The sequence below is a fragment of the Scyliorhinus canicula genome, chromosome 21 (assembly GCF_902713615.1).
Source record: "Scyliorhinus canicula chromosome 21, sScyCan1.1, whole genome shotgun sequence".
NCBI classification, from domain to species: domain Eukaryota; kingdom Metazoa; phylum Chordata; class Chondrichthyes; order Carcharhiniformes; family Scyliorhinidae; genus Scyliorhinus; species Scyliorhinus canicula.
In genome coordinates this window covers 70,324,163-70,342,827 of record NC_052166.1, presented here as the reverse complement: position 1 = coordinate 70,342,827, position 18,665 = coordinate 70,324,163, and the positions used below count along the sequence as shown (strand labels likewise).

General features: G+C 50.1%; 1 protein-coding gene across 1 annotated transcript in view; it reads right to left on the bottom strand.

Moving 5' to 3' along the window:
• Positions 1-277: 277 nt before the first annotated feature.
• The window catches only part of sardh (sarcosine dehydrogenase), a 357,516-nt gene continuing 339,128 nt past the window's right edge, over positions 278-18,665 (bottom strand). The window contains exons 21-23 of the mRNA XM_038781905.1: positions 16,264-16,432; positions 8,009-8,144; positions 278-677 (exon numbers count right to left, since the gene is read on the bottom strand). Of these exons, the coding sequence (XP_038637833.1) occupies positions 552-677; positions 8,009-8,144; positions 16,264-16,432 (431 nt within the window). The 3' untranslated portion in view covers positions 278-551. The remainder of the gene's footprint in view (positions 678-8,008; positions 8,145-16,263; positions 16,433-18,665) is intronic.

The following is an 18,665-nucleotide window of genomic DNA, read 5'->3' as shown; positions in this document are numbered from 1 at the left end:
CCTCGTGTTGTGACTGTTCAGTGTGTCCAGCATGACAAGGTCCAGACTGGGAGTATGAGAAAGCCTCAGAGCTCACTGAAAATACCATTCATTCCACTCAGAACATTGACGACTCTGAGCTGGGCCGTGACTCTTGGATTCTGGAGCTGACTGAGGGAATAATCCAGCTCTGCCCTTCCCCAGTTCCTCTCCGTTTCTGATACATTGGAACACGGGATAGGGATAGCGTGTTCAACACGTGTGTTCAATCATGAGTTTGATTGCGTACTCAACATTATTACTGTTTTTGGCACTGATGTAAACTTTAATTTGTTAAAACATGATTGAAAATAATTATATTAATTGTAGACTTCATAATAATTCAATAAAATATTAAAATTACTCCTTCGCTCTGAGCAAATCCAGAGCACAGGCTCAAGTTGGAATGTCCAGTTCAGAAATTTCACCAAAACTCCCCATGTCCAGAAACTGATCTTCCAATCACAGGACTGAAACTCAAAACCATTGCAGAAAGTTCCTGGTCACATACTTTCTCATTTCAAAGCTCCTCGCTAATAAATTCCTTTCACTCGTTTGTTGTTTGGATCAAAGGGTGATTTGAGGTGAACCTTTGCCGGGTAAATGATGCCCATCCTCTCCAATGAATACTTGCCACTCTTCACAAAGTCAGGCGTTACCTGGAGTAAAAGACAGAAAACACCATGAGGGAGAGGGCTGAGCATCAGAATAGTCAGGTCTGGAGGTAACAGGCATTGAAGAGGATTCCAGCAGCGATGGAGTCGGGTGGGTGATGTTACGGTCTTAATGTTAGAAGCTCTTTGGCAATCAAATACCCCACCAAAATTGTGAACAGTCAGATTCAGCTTTGGACAGCTGCCATGGAGAGAGATGGAACAGTGACCGGGGCTAAAGAAACAGCTGTAGTCTTTCTAATATTTAACTGGAGGAGATTTCTGCTCATCCATTACTGGATGTCAAACACACAATCAGATACTTTAGAGACCAGAAAGGTTGGAAGAGGCAATGATAGAATGATAACAGCACTGGAGGCCATTCAGCCCTATGGTGTCTGCTGGCTCTATCTAAGAGCTACACACCGAGTGACACTGCCCCCCTTTCACCCCAAAGGCCTACAAACATTTTCAGGCAGAGCCTCCCACATCCCAGTGCATCCCAAATCCCAGTGCATCCCACATCCCAGTGCATCCCACATCCCAGTGCATCCCACATCCACATCCCAGATCCCAGTGCATCCCACATCCACATCCCATTGCATCCCAGGTCCCAGTGCATCCCACATCCAGATCCAACATCTCAGTGCATCCCAGATCCAGATCCCACATCCCAGTGCATCCCACATCCACATCCCACATCCCAGTGCATCCCAAATCCCAGATCCAGATCCCACATCCCAGTGCATCCCACATCCACATCCCAGATCCCAGTGCATCCCAGATCCAAATCACTTTGCGGGAAAAATAACTTTTCCTTGTGTTGCCTCCTGGTTCTTTTGCCATTCATCTTAAATTGGGATCCTCTCATTCTCAATCCTTCCACCAATGGGAACACTTTTTATCTCTCTCAGACCCCTCCTGATTTTGATTATCTCAATCAAATCTCCTTTCAACCTTCCTTTCTCCAATCTACCCACATAACTGAAGTTCCTCATCCCTGGAGCCATTCTTATGAATCTTTTCTGCTGTCTCTCCAATGTTTTCACATCTTTCCCAGTGTGTGGTGCCCAGAACTGGGCACAATGCTCCAGCTGAGGCTGAAGCCAGTGTTTTATCCAAGGTCAACCCAACCTCCTTGCTCTTGTACTCTATGGGCAGAGTTTAATGCTCCCCCCCCCTCAGATTGCGGGTGCTGAGGTGGGTGGGTGGGGGTGGGGGGAGGGTTACAATTGCATGGACGGGATTCCCTCCGCAATTTCACAGTGGGATTACCAGGGCCTCAGGTGAGAAACTTGCCCTATCCCCTACTGAGGCCCTTAATGGTCTATCCCACCTGACCTCCATTTATTGGCTGGGGCAGGGGTCAGAGCAGGGTGGAAAACCAATGAATGAACCAATCTATATTTTGGATGTGAAGTGGGGGTGGGGTGTGCTAAATCTGAGGCCCATCAGATTTGGGATCCTCTGGGACCTTGGAGCCCCTGCCCTGCCTCCTCCCCCACTCCCCATCACCCCCTCCCAAGCCCCCACGGTATCCCCTACTTTCCCATCCCAGGACTCGCCTCGAGGACGGTAACTGTCCAGGCAGACACTGCAGTACTGTATCTGGCCACTGTAGCGCTGTGCCTGGATGAGCTGGAAAGTTGTTGGCCATTACAGGACTACCTTCCAAGGCCGGGCAGAATCCCACCCACGGTTGGTGGGGCCGATGTCTGTATTTACAAAGACCAGGATCCCCGTCTGCTTGATTACCCACTTCCTCAACCTGCCCTGCCACCTTCAACCATTTGTACACGGGTCCCTCTGTTCCTGCACCCACTTTTAAACCAAAATTTAAATTTCCTTTCCTTATCCTTCCTACTAAAATGTGATAGAGGATGAGCAGAGTTTCAGCAGAATACAGGTGGAACTCTCAGGTTATTGTGCTGAGGGGCAGTGTGTAGATGGGAAATAGGAGAGACTGGAGACAGATCCTTGTGCAATACCAGTGCTAACAGTGCAGGAACAGGAAGAGGAAACATTGCCAGTGATTGTCTGGTTACGTTGCGATAGATGGGAATGGAACCAGGCGAGGGCAGTACCATCCAGTGGAGAGGTGTTGGAGGAGGGTGTGGTCAACGCATCAAAAGCTGCAGGTGGAGAAGGATGAGGAGGGAACGTTTCTCTTTATCACACAGGATGTCATTGTGACTTTGATAAAGGCTGTTTCGGTGATGTGGCAGAGCAGAAACCTGATTGGAGGGATTCAAATGTGAAATTCCAGGAAAAATAGGAACAAATTTTGGAGAGAACAACCTGCTCAAGGATTTTCAGGAGATTGAAGACCATAGTTTTCCAGGGCAAAGGTGTTTTTTTTGAGGAGAGGGGTGATGGTGTCAAACTTAAAAGACAGAGGGACCAGAGCGGAAGAGAGAATATTTCAAAAGATTCATGACACAGTCAGCTGACCAGATGGTCCCAAACTTCATGATAAAGAACTCCAGAAGCTCCTCACATTTTTCAGAAGTGAGGGGTGGAGGAGGCAGAGCAAAGGGATTTAAGGAGTTGGCTTATATTGATGAAGGGAAGCTGAGTACCAGGTGCAGAGGAGAGACGAGACTTCATTTGGTTCTACGAGCTACACAGGAAATACAAAGGACGAAATGTGATTAGTTTGTGTCGGTCATCCTGTCTTCAGAGGACAGAAAAAAATCCACAAATAGTTAAAGAATCAAGGTGCAAAAAGGAGATAGTTAAAACAATCATGATCACGAGAGAAAAATTACTGGGAGAAATACTGTGATTAAAGGCTGACAGCTTCCCCTGGCCCTCATCTCAGGATCTTAAAAGAAATGGATGGATAAAAGATGGGGGGGAGATCCCACAGCCTTTGAACCTACTTCAACATTACCCCGCCTACTCCTCAAATCCCTCAGAGACCAAAAATCTGTCTGTGCCATGGGGCCTTAAATCTATTCAATAATGAAGCATCCATAACCCTCTGGAGTAGATATTTCACAACCCTTTAAGTGAAGTAATTTCTCCTTGTCTCTCAGTTCAAAATGATTGGACCTCTTAACCTGCCCCCACCCCGGACTCTGGTTTAGCTTCTACAGTCAGTGGAAACAATCTCAGAGAAACCCTGACCCCTGTCAGCCCCTTCACAAGCGTCTGTGAATGGGATTACTAATACACTTATTGAAGAAAGGGCAAAGACATAAATCAGGGCAATATAAACCAGTGAGCCGGACATCTGTCACTGGGGACATGCAAGAATCCATTCAGGAAGTAATAGCGGCACATTTATAAAATAATAATGCTATCGGACAGAGTCATTGTGGCTTTGTGAAAGGGAAATCATGTTTGACAAATTTACTGGAGCTCTCTGAGTTTGGTGGCTGTGGGGAAGGAGCAGGATGCAGACTATTTGGATGTTCCAGAGAAATTTGATACGGTGCTGGACAGAAGGTTAATGCACAATATCCGAGCTGATGGTGTTGGGGGTCACTGTGGACAGGGGATTGGTTAAATAACAGGAATCAGAGTCGGGATTCATGGGTCATTTTCAGGTTGGCAAAATGTAAGTAGGGAAATATCGCAGGGATCAGTGTTTGAGCCTTAAATATTTCTGATCAATATTAATGACTTGGAAGAGGGATTGATTGTATTATAACCAGATTTGTTGTTGATACAAAGATGGGCAGGGGGATGGGCAGGAGGGTGGGTACGGGGTGGGCAGGAGGGTGGGTAGGGGGATGGGCAGGAGGGTGGGTAGGGGATGGGCAGGAGGGTGGGCAGGGGGATGGGCAGAGGGTGGGCAGGGGGGTGGGTGGGGGATGGGCAGGAGGGTGGGTAGGGGGGTGGGTGGGGGGTGGGCAGGAGGATGGGTAGGGGGGTGGGCATGAGGGTGGGTGGGGGGTAGGCAGGAGGGTGGGTAGGGGGTGGGCAGGGGAATGGGCAAGAGGGTGGGTAGGGGTGGGCAGGGGAATGGGCAGGAGGGTAGGTAGGGGGTGGGCAGGGGAATGGGCAGGGGGATGGGCAGGGGGGTGGGCAGGAGGGTGGGTAGGGGGGTGGGTGGGGGATGGGCAGAGGGTGGGTAGGGGGGTGGGTGGGGGGGTGGGCAGGAGGGTGGGTAGGGGGTGGGCAGGAGGGTGGTTAGGCGGTGGGCAATGGAATGGGCAGGGGGATGAGCAGGGGGACGGGCAGGGGGACGGGCAGGGGGGTGGGCAGGAGGGTGGGTGGGGGGTGGGCAGGGGGATGGGTAGGGGGGTGGGCAGGAGGGTAGGCAGGAATATGGGGGTAACAGGATGATGGGGGTGACAGGACGATGCAGACGGATGTCGGTGGGTTAAGCAAGTCGGCAAAAAATTGTTAAGAGGAGTAAAATGTGGGAAAATGTCAGTTTGTCCGTTTTGGCACAAAGAACAAAAAGGCAGATTTTTAAAATGGAGACTGAGAGGGTCCGGGGTATGGAGGGTCCGGGATACAGAGGATCCAGGGTACAGAGGGTCCGGGGTACGGAGGGTCCGGGGTACGGAGGGTCCGGGGTACGGAGGGTCCGGGGTACGGAGGGTCCGGGGTACGGAGGGTCTGGGGTACGGAGGGTACGGAGGGTCCGGGGTACCCGGGGTACGGAGGGTTCGGGGTACAGAGGGTCCGGGGTACGGAGGGTCCGGGGTACCCGGGGTACAGAGGGTCCGGGGTACGGAGGGTCCTGGGTACAGAGGGTCCGGAGGGTCCTGGGTACAGAGGGTCCGGGGTACGGAGGGTCCTGGGTACGGAGGGTCCGGGGTACGGAGGGTCCGCGGTGCGGAGGGTCCGGGGTGCGGAGGGTCCGGGGTGCGGAGGGTCCGGGGTACGGAGGGTCCGGGGTACGGAGGGTCCGGGGTACGGAGGGTCCGGGGTACGGAGGGTCCGGGGTACGGAGGGTCCGGGGTACGGAGGGTCCGGGGTACGGAGGGTCCGGGGTACGGAGGGTCCGGGGTACGGAGGGTCCGGGGTACGGAGGGTCCGGGGTACGGAGGGTCCGGGGTACGGAGGGTCCGGGGTACGGAGGGTCACTGAGTTAGCATGCAGGTGCAGCAGGTATTTCCGAAGGCAATGGAACTCGGACCCTCTGTACCCCGGACCCTCTGTACGTACCCCGGACTCTCTGTACGTACCCCGGACCCTCTGTACGTACCCCGGACCCTCTGTACGTACCCCGGACCCTCCGTACCCCGGACCCTCTGTACGTACCCCAGACCCTCTGTACCCCGGACCCTCTGTACCCCGGACCCTCTGTACCCCGGACCCTCTGTACCCCGGACCCTCTGTACGTACCCCGGACCATCTGTACGTACCCCGGACCCTCTGTACGTAGCCCGGACCCTCTGTACGTAGCCCGGACCCTCTGTACGTAGCCCGGACCCTCTGTACGTAGCCCGGACCCTCTGTATGTACCCCGGACTGTCTGTACGTACCCCGGACCCTCTGTACGTACCCCGGACTCTCTGTACCCCGGACCCTCTGTACCCCGGACCCTCTGTACCCCGGACCCTCTGTACCCCGGACCCTCTGTACCCCGGACCCTCTGTACGTTCCCCGGACTCTCTGTACCCCGGACCCTCTGTACCCTGGACCCTCTGTACGTACCCCGGACCCTCTCTACCCCGGACCCTCTCTACCCCGGACCCTCTGTACCCCGGACCCTCTGTACCCCGGACCCTCTGTACCCCGGATATACATTTCGGGAAGTTTTGCTCCATCTACACAGAGTATTGATCATACCCCGGGATACAGGCTCCAGCTCCTTATTTAAGGAAGGATTGGAAACAATTCAAAGAAGGTTCACTGGACTGATATCTGGGATGAAGGCGTTTGTTTGTCTTTTGAGGAAAGGTTGAGAAGGTTGGGCCGATACTCATTGGAGTTTGGAAGATTGAGAGAGAGACACGGTTATTGAAAGAGATAGGATTCTGAGGGGCTCGGCCGGTTGGATACTGAACGAATAGCTCCCTTCATGTGGGAATCTCGTGCACAGCCTCAAAATAACAGTCCCTCATCAGGAACAAGTTCATCTCTAAAGGGTCGTTAATTTTTGGAGAGGACAGTGGAGGCTAGGTCACGTCTGACTGGATCTTTGAATATCGACAAGGCTGAATTAGATAGATTATTCATCGATCAGGGAGTAAAAGGGGAGAACAGGAAAGTGGAGTTAAGGCCACACTCAGACCAGTCATAATCCTATTGGATGGTGCAGCAGGTTCAAGGGGCTGAATGGTTTACTCCTGTCACATCACTGATGTCTTTACATAGTCACCATGACATGCTGGGCAGGACAAGGGGAGACGATATAAACAGTGGAAGATGTCAGGTTTCCTCACAGGACAGGTACAGCACGGGGTTAGATACAGAGTAAAGCTCCCTCTACACTGTCCCCATCAAACACTCCCAGGACAGGTACAGCACGGGGTTAGATACAGAGTAAAGCTCCCTCTACACTGTCCCCATCAAACACTCCCAGGACAGGTACAGCACGGGGTTAGATACAGAGTAAAGCTCCCTCTACACTGTCCCCATCAAACACTCCCAGGACAGGTACAGCACGGGGTTAGATACAGAGTAAAGCTCCCTCTACACTGTCCCCATCAAACACTCCCAGGACAGGTACAGCACGGGGTTAGATACAGAGTAAAGCTCCCTCTACACTGTCCCCATCAAACATTCCCAGGGCAGGTACAGCATGGGGTTAGATACAGAGTAAAGCTCCCTCGACACTGTCCCCATCAAACACTCCCAGGACAGGTACAGCACAGGGTTAGATACAGAGTAAAGCTCCCTCTACACTGTCCCCATCAAACACTCCCAGGACAGGTACAGCACGGGGTTAGATACAGAGTAAAGCTCCCTCTACACTGTCCCCATCAAACACTCCCAAGACAGGTACAGCACGGGGTTAGATGCAGAGTAAAGTGCCCTCTACACTGTCCCCATCAAACACTCCCAGGACAGGTACAGCACGGGGTTAGATACAGAGTAAAGCTCCCTCTACACTGTTCCCATCAAACACTCCCAGGACAGGTACAGCACGGGGTTAGATACAGAGTAAAGCTCCCTCTACACTGTCCCCATCAAACACTCCCAGGACAGGTACAGCACGGGGTTAGATACAGAGTAAAGCTCCCTCTACACTGTCCCCATCAAACACTCCCAGGACAGGTGCAGCACGGGGTTAGATACAGAGTAAAGCTCCCTCTACACTGTCCCCATCAAACACTCCCAGGACAGGTACAGCACGGTGTTAGATACAGAGTAAAGCTCCCTCTGCACTGTCGGTATCAAACACTCCCAGTTGTTTAAATCACTCTCCTTACCACTCCACCATCAGGATCGCTGATGTAACCGTAAGCTATCGTCTTATTGAGCGTGAATGCAAAATCCGCCCTCCGTATGTGTCCGACTATTTTTCCGTTCCTCCAGATCACTTCCAGACCGAACATGGGGACCTTTCTGTGGAATAATGAATGTTTTTTATATCACTGCACAATGAAACCATCACACACGCTGCATTCTTCCCGGTGATGCTCACGTCATCATCTACATTATGAGATGGGCAGAGGCTGAACTTTACCTTTGAGGCCATTCCACAGCGACAATGCACACTTACAATCAAGCTGCAATGGAATGTTTCTGAAGAATGTCAAGGACAGAGTGACCTCGGGGTGCATGCTACAGATATTCAAAGAGGACAAGACACATTGAGAGAGTAATTAGCGAGCAACTGTGAACTTCAGCTTCCCAGATCGAGATATTGAATACAAAGTAGCAGCATTATATCAAGCTCTGACTGGTCCACAACTAAAGTACTCCATGCGAGTGTTGTTGAGACTGTGCAGAGGATATTTACCAAAATGGTTCCTTTAACGAGGGGCTTTACTTACAAGGTTTGGAACGAGAAGCTGGGGATGGGGGGGGGAGGGGGGGGGGGGGGGGGGGGAGAATGGGGGGGGGGAGGGGGATGGGGGGGGGGATGGGGGGGGGCCGGGGGAATGATAGCCGAGCGGGGGAATGATAGCCGAGCGGGGGAATGATAGCCGAAAGGAGAGCATGGGAAACAACACAAACTTGGCAAACACAGGAACAGAAAGCAAGGAAAATACAGGCAAAAGACGGAACGAATGGCCAAAGCGAAGGTGAAAAACGTCCGGGAGAAGCAAGAAACAACATCAACACCAGATCCATTCTCATACTGCACACTCTGTATTGGACATAACTAATGTAATTGTTTCTCCGCAGTATATACCTCCCCAGTTTCCCTCCCCCACAAACAGGTGCCTACTTATTTGTGAAAAATTATATTGCTAACTGTATAGAGTTGCTGTTGTTGAGCTAGAGCGCAACATCATTCCAGTTTTTTTCTTTTTTTCTCTTCTATATATATATATATTTTATTCTGTGTACATAACTGTAAATAAACTTTGTTCAAAAATCCAATAAAAATTTAGCATCAAATTGTTAACCTTTGAATTCCTTACAATATACATATTGTTACATCCCCCTTTCTTTGAAGATGTTTGTACATCATCACAAACATTTATACATGGTAAGCAATGTATGCTCTGTACATGTAAATTTATATAGTTACATGTTCACAAATTTGTAACTTTTTGCAGTTCATAGATTGAGTCTGCCTGGCTTTCTTTTGATTTGACTTGACTTTCTCAATCTCGGTTGTTCAGCATCAGATGTTTCTGACTTTTCCGTAGTGACTGTATCTCGATTTCTGATATCGAAGTTGTAGCAGTTCATTTGAGTAATTCTGTGTTAAACTCAATATTCGGAAGGATAGGCTGAATTGACTTCACCATAAGACATAGGAGCAGAATTAGGCCACTTGTCCCATCAAGTCTGTTCCGCCATTCAGTCATGGCTGCTATTTCACTTTCGGAAGTGTTCTCCTATTTCTTTTGAGACGAGAACCTTCATTTCTCATCCTGACATGCGAGTGTGGAGCTGCCTTGTGCCATACAGGATCATCCACCAGCAGGAATTTGTACTCTGGCGTGATCACCTGGTTTTAGCTTTGCGAGTTCTTTAGCTGTCCTGTCACAATACTGTTGTTGCATTTACTTGTTCTGCTTCATCCTGTTTACAATATCTTTAGTATCAGGGTCTGCTAGTTCTAACCATGGTAACATTGTCGATTCATCAGCAGCTGACAAACCTGTGGCTAGTGGTGTAGCTCTGTTTCTGCACAATGTGAACACCTTTCTCTGCTTTTCCGTTCGACTGCGGATGTAATTGGCAAGACGTTTATAAGATTATAAGATCAGGCATCATTAACTTCTCTTTTTGTTGGAGCGATTGATTGCGTTGACATGTGTCACATTCTAAGACGTGGTTAGTGGTGTCTGCATTAATGCCTGGCCAGTAGACTGACTGTGGAGCTCTTCGTTTCCACTTTTCGATTCCTGTGACCCCCTTGAGCATTGGTTCAGATTATCTGACCTTTGTTGGAATCACTATGCGATCTTGCCAAAGCAGGAATCCATTGATTACGCTTAGATCATTAAAATGTTCCTATAACTAGAACAATTTCCATTAGGCCAGCTCTCTCTCATGTACCGTATCCACTCTGTAATCTGTCATCTTTATTAGTTTTTTCTTTGGTCAATTTGAGTTTTTCATCTGAAACAGGTAGATTCTCTTCTACTACCTGAACTATGTCAGTCATCCCATTATCTTCTCCAGTAGCACGTGACAATGCACCTGCCGGCGCGCATAGTTACAAATGGAAGGAGATCGGAGTACTTTAGGCTCTACCGTGGGACCAGGCAGGGGTGCCCCCTGTCCCCCTTGCTCTTTGCACTGGCGATTGAACCTCTGGCTATGGCGTTGAGGGAGTCAGGGAGATGGAGGGGTCTGGTGCGGGGTGGGGAGGAACATCTGGTATCGCTGTATGCGGACGACCTGCTGTTGTATGTGGCGGACCCAGAAGGGGTAATGCCGGGGGTGATGGAGCTGTTGGCGGAATTTGGGGGCTTCTCGGGCTATAAGTTAAATTTAGGCAAGAGTGAGGTATTTGTAGTGCACTCGGGAGATCAAGAGGAGGGAATTGGGAGGCTCCTGTTTAAGAGGGCAGTGAAGAGTTTCAGATACCTGGGGGTGCAGGTGGCCAGGAGTTGGGGGGCTCTCCATAAGCTTAACTTCACCAGGCTGATGGAGCAGATGGAGGAGGAATTTAAAAGGTGGGACATGGTGCCGCTATCGTTGGCGGGTAGAGTGCAGTCTGTCAAAATGACGGTTCTCCCGAGGTTCTTGTTCCTCATCCAGTGTTTGCCCATCTTTATCCCTAGGGCCTTTTTTAGAAGGGTGACCAGCAGCATCATGAGCTTTGTTTGGGCGCATGGGACCCCGAGGGTGAAGAGGGTCTTTTTGGAGCGGGGTAGAGATTGGGGGGGGAGGGGCTGGCGTTACCCAATCTCTCGGGGTAATACTGGGTGGCCAATGTGTCGATGGTGCGCAAGTGGGTGATGGAGGGGGAGGGGGCAGCATCGAAACGGATGGAGAGGGCGTCCTGTGGAGAGACAAGTCTGGGGGCCCTGGTAACGGCGCCGTGGCCGCTCCCTCCCATGAGGTATACCACGAGTCCGGTGGCGGCTACCCTCAAGATTTGGGGGCAGTGGAAGCGACATAGGGGGGAAGTGGGGGGCTCGATGGAGGCTCCATTAAGGGGGAACCATTGGTTCGTCCCGGGGAACATTGATGGGGGGTTCCAGGGTTGGCACAGAGCGGGCATCAGGCAGCTGAGGGACCTGTTCATTGATGGGAGGTTTGCGAGCCTGGGGGAGTTGGAGGAGAAATTTGGGCTCCCCCGGGGAACATGTTCAGGTATCTGCAGGTAAAGGCGTTTGCTAGACGGCAGGTGGAGGGATTCCCTTCGCTTCCCGCGAGGGGGGTGAGCGACAGGGTGCTTTCAGGGGTCTGGGTCGGAGAGGGGAAGATATCTGATATCTACAAGGTTATGCAGGAGGTGGAGGAGGCGTCAGTAGAGGAGCTGAAAGCTAAGTGGGAGGGAGAACTGGGGGAGCAGATCGAAGACGGGACATGGGCTGATGCCCTGGAGAGGGTTAATTCTTCCTCCTCGTGTGCGTGGCTTAGCCTCATTCAATTCAAGGTGCTGCACCGGGCCCACATGACTGGGACAAGGATGAGTAGGTTCTTTGGGGGTGAAGACAGGTGTGTCAGGTGCTCGGGGAGTCCAGCGAACCATGCCCATATGTTCTGGGCATGCCCGGCACTGGAGGAGCTCTGGAAGGGGGTGGCGAGGACGGTGTCGAGGGTGGTAGGATCCAGGGTCAAGCCAGGATGGGGACTCGCGACTTTTGGGGTTGGGGTGGAGCCGAGAGTGCAGGAGGCGAAAGAGGCCGGTGTGCTGGCCTTTGCGTCCCTAGTAGCCCGGCGAAGGATTTTGCTACAATGGAAGGATGCGAGGCCCCCAAGCGTGGAGACCTGGATCAATGACATGGCGGGTTTCATTAAGCTAGAGAAGGTCAAATTCGCCCTGAGAGGGTCGGTACAAGGGTTCTTTAGGCGGTGGCAAACTTTCCTCGACTTTCTGGCTCAACGACAGGGTACTGGGACAGAAGCAGCAGCAACCCGGGGGGGGATGACTATGTTTGTCTATTTAATTTAAATTTATTTTTAAGTTCTCTTGTTGGGGTTGGGGGGGTGGGGGGGATCTGATACATGTGTTGATACGGTCTGGGGGGGTGTTACGGTTGTTATGGGTTATTTTGTTGCATTTCACTGTTTGTTGTTATATATAGAACATAGAACACTACAGCGCAGTACGGGCCCTTCGGCCCTCGATGTTGCGCCGACCTGTGAAACCATCTGAAGCCTATCTGACCTACACTATTCCATTTTCATCCATATGTCTATCCAGTGACCACTTAAATGCCCTTAAAGTTGGCGAGTCTACTACTGTTGCAGGCAGGGCGTTCCACACCCCTACTACTCTCTGAGTAAAGAAACTGCCTCTGACATCTGTCCTATATCTCTCACCCCTCAATTTAAAGCTATGTCCCCTCGTGTTGGTCATCACCATCCGAGGAAAAAGACTCTCACTGTCCACCCTATCTAACCCTCTGACTATCTTATATGTCTCTATTAAGTCACCTCTCAGCCTTCTCCTCTCTAACGAAAACAACCTCAATTCCCTGAGCCTTTCCTCGTAAGACCTTCCCTCCATACCAGGCAACATCCTAGTAAATCTCCTCTGAACCCTTTCCAAAGCTTCCACATCCTTCCTATAATGTGGTGACCAGAACTGCACGCAGTACTCCAGGTGCAGCCGCACCAGAGTTATGTACAGCTGCAGCATGACCTTGTGGTTCCGAAACTCAATCTCCCTACTGATAAAGGCTAGCACACCATATGCCTTCTTAACAGCCCTATTAACCTGGGTGGCAACTTTCAGGGATTTATGTACCTGGATGCCGAGATCTCTCTGTTCATCTACACTACCAAGAATCTTGCCATCAGCCCAGTACTCTGCATTCCTGTTACTCCTTCCAAAGTGAACCAACTCACACTTTTCCGCATTAAACTTCATCTGCCACCTCTCAGCCCAGCTCTGCAGCTTATCTATGTCCCTCTGTATCCTATAACATCCTTCAGCACTATCCACAACTCCACCGACCTTCGTGTCATCTGCATATTTACTAACCCATCCTTCTACACCCTCTTCCAGGTCATTTATAAAATGACAAACAGCAGTGGCCCCAAAACAGATCCTTGCGGTACACCACTAGTAACTGAACTCCAGGATGAACATTTGCCATCAACCACTACCCTCTGTCTTCTTTCAGCTAGCCAATTACTGATCCAAACCGCTAAATCACCTTCAATTCCATACTTCCTTATTTTCTGCAATAGCCTACCGTGGGGAACCTTATCAAACGCCTTACTGAAATCCATATACACCACATCAACAGCTTTACCCTGATCCACCTGTTTGGTCACCTTCTCAAAAAACTCAATAAGGTTTGTGAGACATGATATTTTATATTTTCTGTAAAAAGTTCCAATAAAAATTATTTTAAAAAAAAGACAATGCACCTGCCACCACGAGATCCTTACCGGGTGTGTATACAAGCTCAAAATCATAACGTCAAAGTTTCTTTATGATTCTTTGTAATCTTGGTGACATATCATTCAAATTATCCTTAATCATGTGTACAGGTGGACGATGATCCATCGCTGTTAGAAGGACTAGACATTCCTTTCCAACTGCAGGTAGTGTTGTTAAATTGGAGTCATCACTCTTGATGCGTAGGCCATGGATCGCCATTGCTCATCAGAAGTTTTCTGGAGCAGCACAGCTCCTATGCCATCCTTACTTGCATCGGTAGATATCTTGGGTTCCTTCATTGGGTGGAAGAATGATAGCACTGGTGCAGTGGGAAGTCAAATCAGAACACTCGTTTGCATATTCTTCTGTCCATGGGAATAGAACATTCTTCTTTATCAGCTGTCTCAAAGCTGTTGTTCTGGAAGATAAGTTTGGAATAAACTTTCCAAGGAAGTTGAAAAATGAAATGAATTGAATGAAATGAAATGAAAATGAAATGAAATGAAAATCGCTTATTGTCACAAGTCGGCTTCAAATGAAGTTACTGTGAAAAGCCCCTAGTCGCCACATTCCGGCACCTGTTCGGGGAGGCTGGTACGGGAATTGAACCGTGCTGCTGGCCTGCCATAAAAGCCAGCGATTTAGCCCTGTGCTAAACCAGTTTGCGACACCTAGCAGTCTGAGAACTGCTTCCTTGTCCTTAGGCAAAGACATCTTGTTAATTGCTGCAACTTTCTCGTCACCAGGTTGCACACCATGAGCGGATATCCCAGATTAGCAATTTGTCTACTCGTTGTGGTACCTGCAGAAGTCGTGCATTATGTTCTTCAAGGGTTGATGACCATATAATTATATTGTCAAAGTAAACTCGTACACCTTCAATTCCTTCAGTCAGTTGCTCCATTGCAGGATGGAATATCTCCGAGGCTGATATTATGCCAAAAGGCATTCTGTTGAAACAATATCGACCATCGGGAGTGTTGAATGTGCATAACTTCATACTGGATTCGTCCAGTTTCAATTGCCAAAATCCTTTAGAGGCACCTAATTTGGAAAACATCCTGGCATGTGCCATTTCACTAATGATTTCTTCACGCTTTGGGATAATGTTCTCTTTTAATATTCTGATTGAAGTCTTTTGGATCAATACAGATTCTGAGATTTCCATTTGTTTTTTTTGTCACACACCATTGTACTGACCCAGTCAGTCACTCTATCAATTTTGTGATGATTCCCAGCTGCAGCATGCAGTTGAATTCCTGTTTGAGGCGCTCTCTCAATGGAGCAGGATTTCTCCTGGGTGGGTGAATAACTGGCCTGATATTATCCTTCAGCTGCATCTTGTACTTGAATGGTAATGTACCCATTCCTTGAAACATGTTTGGAATTTTTTCAATAATGAGATCTTTTTCATTCTGTGCATGGACGAGATTTTGTCTGTGCTGTGAATTCTCTTCACCAGCTGCAGTAGCTCGCATGCCTGCACGCCAAGTAGTGATGAACACTTTGGTCCCACTATTTCAAATTTTAAACATGATGTGGAGATGCTGCCGTTGGACTGGGGTGAGCACAGTAAGAAGTCTTACAACACCAGGTTAAAGTCCAACAGGTTTGTTTCAAACACTAGCTTTCGGAGCGCTGCACCTTCCTCAGGTGAAAATCCCAGTGGCATTTTCTTACTGGGTGGGCGTGGCCACAACGATTGCACGTCACGACGCTGGTTGCGTCATTTTCAAAATAGCCACCATCTGGAGCGGCTGTTTTTTTTGAGTGCGCCACAGCATCAACCACATTCTTCATTTTCACGCCAATTTCGCGAATCAACATTTTGGACTATTGATTCTGAGAAAATTCACTCGCACAACACATACTGATAGCTTCTACTAGCGTTAATTTTCATTGCCTGAGCAACCTCTCATGCAGCTTTTCATTTTTTATACCGAATACAATCTGATTATGCAGCAGGGAGTCTGTTAATAGCGAAAAATGACAGGTCTGAGCTTTGAGACTGAGATCAGTTATACAACGGTCAATTGTTTCACCTGCCTTTCGTTTTCATATAACGCTCAAAAGTTTCATTAATCAAAAACATTGTGTGATTTCAAGAGGGATTTAGATACAGCTCTTGGGGCTAGAGGGATCGAGGGATGTGGGGGAAGCGGGATCAGGGTATTGAACTTGATAATCAGCCATGATTATAATGAATGGCGGAGCAGGCTCGAAGGGCCGAATGGCCTTCTCCTCCTTCTATTTCCTATGTTTGTTTCTAAATCATTCAAACACAATTTCCCTATCATTCAACCAAGTTGACTCTGTTTGATTGCATTGAGATTTTCTAACTGTCCTGCTATAACCTCCTTTGAAAAGCTTAATGGAGATGAATTAAAAATAATATCCAACCACACATCAACATGATTTGGAAGTTGTTGTAATATTTAAACAAATCAGCAGTGGAGTTCACAAGCCCAGGACAGAGACAATTCAGAGACTCACTCATCAATGGTGAAACACAGCAGCCGTTTAAACAGGCCCTCTGCTTTCTGCTTCTCCAAAGCCTCGCGACCAAGAAACGGGATCTGGGACTTCAGTTTGCACGTGAAGGCGAGACCGGCCTCAAGTGGGGTGTCGTCAGAGCGAAGGTCAGCATGCCAATGTCTGTAACCTGTATATAAACCACAGCAAACTAGCGTGAGACATACATCTAACATGGGCAAAGCTTGGGTATATGCTGGATCATCCTAAACACTCAGCCAAAGAAAAAATTGTGTCAATTCAAATAGAACAGATTTAAACAGAATTACAGATTTCTTACACCAGAGAAATAGGCCATTCGGTCCATCATGTCTGTACTAGTGCGGTGTACCCTCTGACAGTGGGGCACTCCCTCAGCACTGACCCTCTGCCAGTGCGGCACTCCCTCAGTACTGACCCTCTGCCAGTGCGGCACTCCCTCAGTACTGACCCTCTGACAGTGCGGCACTCCCTCAGTACTGACCCTCTGCCAGTGCGGCACTCCCTCAGTACTGACCCTCTGACAGTGCGGCACTCCCTCAGTACTGACCCTCTGACAGTGCGGCACTCCCTCAGTACTGACCCTCTGACAGTGCAGCACTCCCTCAGTACTGACCCTCTGACAGTGCGGCACTCCCTCAGTACTGACCCTCTGACAGTGCGGCACTCCCTCAGTACTGACCCTCTGACAGTGCAGCACTCCCTCAGTACTGACCCTCTGACAGTGCGGCGCTCCCTCAGTACTGACCCTCTGACAGTGCGGCACTCCCTCAGTACTGACCCACTGACAGTGCAGCACTCCCTCAGTACTGACCCTCTGACAGTGCGGCGCTCCCTCAGTACTGACCCTCTGACAGTGGGGCACTCCCTCAGCACTGACCCTCTGACAGTGCGGCACTCCCTCAGTACTGACCCTCTGACAGTGCAGCACTCCCTCAGTACTGACCCTCTGACAGTGCGGCACTCCCTCAGCACTGACCCTCTGACAGTGCGGCACTCCCTCAGTACTGACCCTCTGACAGTGCGGCACTCCCTCAGTACTGACCCTCTGACAGTGCGGCACTCCCTCAGTACTGACCCTCTGACAGTGCAGCGCTCCCTCAGTACTGACCCTCTGACAGTGTAGGGCTCCCTCAGTACTGACCCTCTGACAGTGCGGCACTCCCTCAGTACTGACCCTCTGACAGTGCGGCACTCCCTCAGTACTGACCCTCTGACAGTGCGGCACTCCCTCAGTACTGACCCTCTGACAGTGCAGCACTCCCTCAGTACTGACCCTCTGACAGTGCGGCACTCCCTCAGTACTGACCCTCTGACAGTGCAGCACTCCCTCAGTACTGACCCTCTGACAGTGCGGGACTCCCTCAGTACTGACCCTCTGACAGTGCAGCACTCCCTCAGTACTGACCCTCTGACAGTGCAGCACTCCCTCAGTACTGACCCTCTGACAGTGCAGCACGTGAGTTTGGAGGTGTGTGGAATGGATCAGCTGGGAGGAAAGCAACTACAAACAGTGAAACCTTCCAGAGGGAGGATTTCAGCAAACACAGGGAGGAAGCGAATATCAGTGCTGGGTGGAGAGAGGGTATTGGAGAATGAGAAAACAGCAGAGAGAAGTGGAAATTGTGCCGAGGATCCGCACACATGATGATGAAAACTGTCAGGATGTTCCTGTCAGAACGTAAAATTAAAAGTCGGAGAATTCAGTGGGAAGAACAAGTAGTTTCATCCAGGTCAGAGGGAGGGAACTGATGAACGTTCCAGACAATTGGTTCAGTAATGTTGACTGTCTGGGGGGTTGACGGGGGTGTGGGATCACACTGTGCATTCTGGCAGCTTTGCTGACTGGGGTATTGATGCGGCTGTGGGATCGCACTGTGCATTCGGGGCAGCTTTGCTGACTGGGGTATTGACAGGGTGTGGGATCGCACTGTGCATTCTGGCAGCTTTGCTGACTGGGGTATTGATGCGGGTGTGGGATCGCACTGTGCATTCTGGCAGTTTGCTGACTGGGGGATTGACGGGGGTGTGGGATCGCACTGTGCATTCTGGCAGCTTTGCTGACTGGGGGATTGATGCGGGTGTGGGATCGCACTGTGCATTCGGGGCAGCTTTGCTGACTGGGGTATTGACGGGGTGTGGGATCGCACTGTGCATTCGGGGCAGCTTTGCTGACTGGGGTATTGACGGGGGTGTGGGATCACACTGTGCATTCTGGCAGCTTTGCTGACTGGGGTATTGACGGGGTGTGGGATCGCACTGTGCATTCGGGGCAGCTTTGCTGACTGGGGTATTGACGGGGGTGTGGGATCACACTGTGCATTCTGGCAGCTTTGCTGACTGGGGGATTGACGGGGGTGTGGGATCACACTGTGCATTCGGGC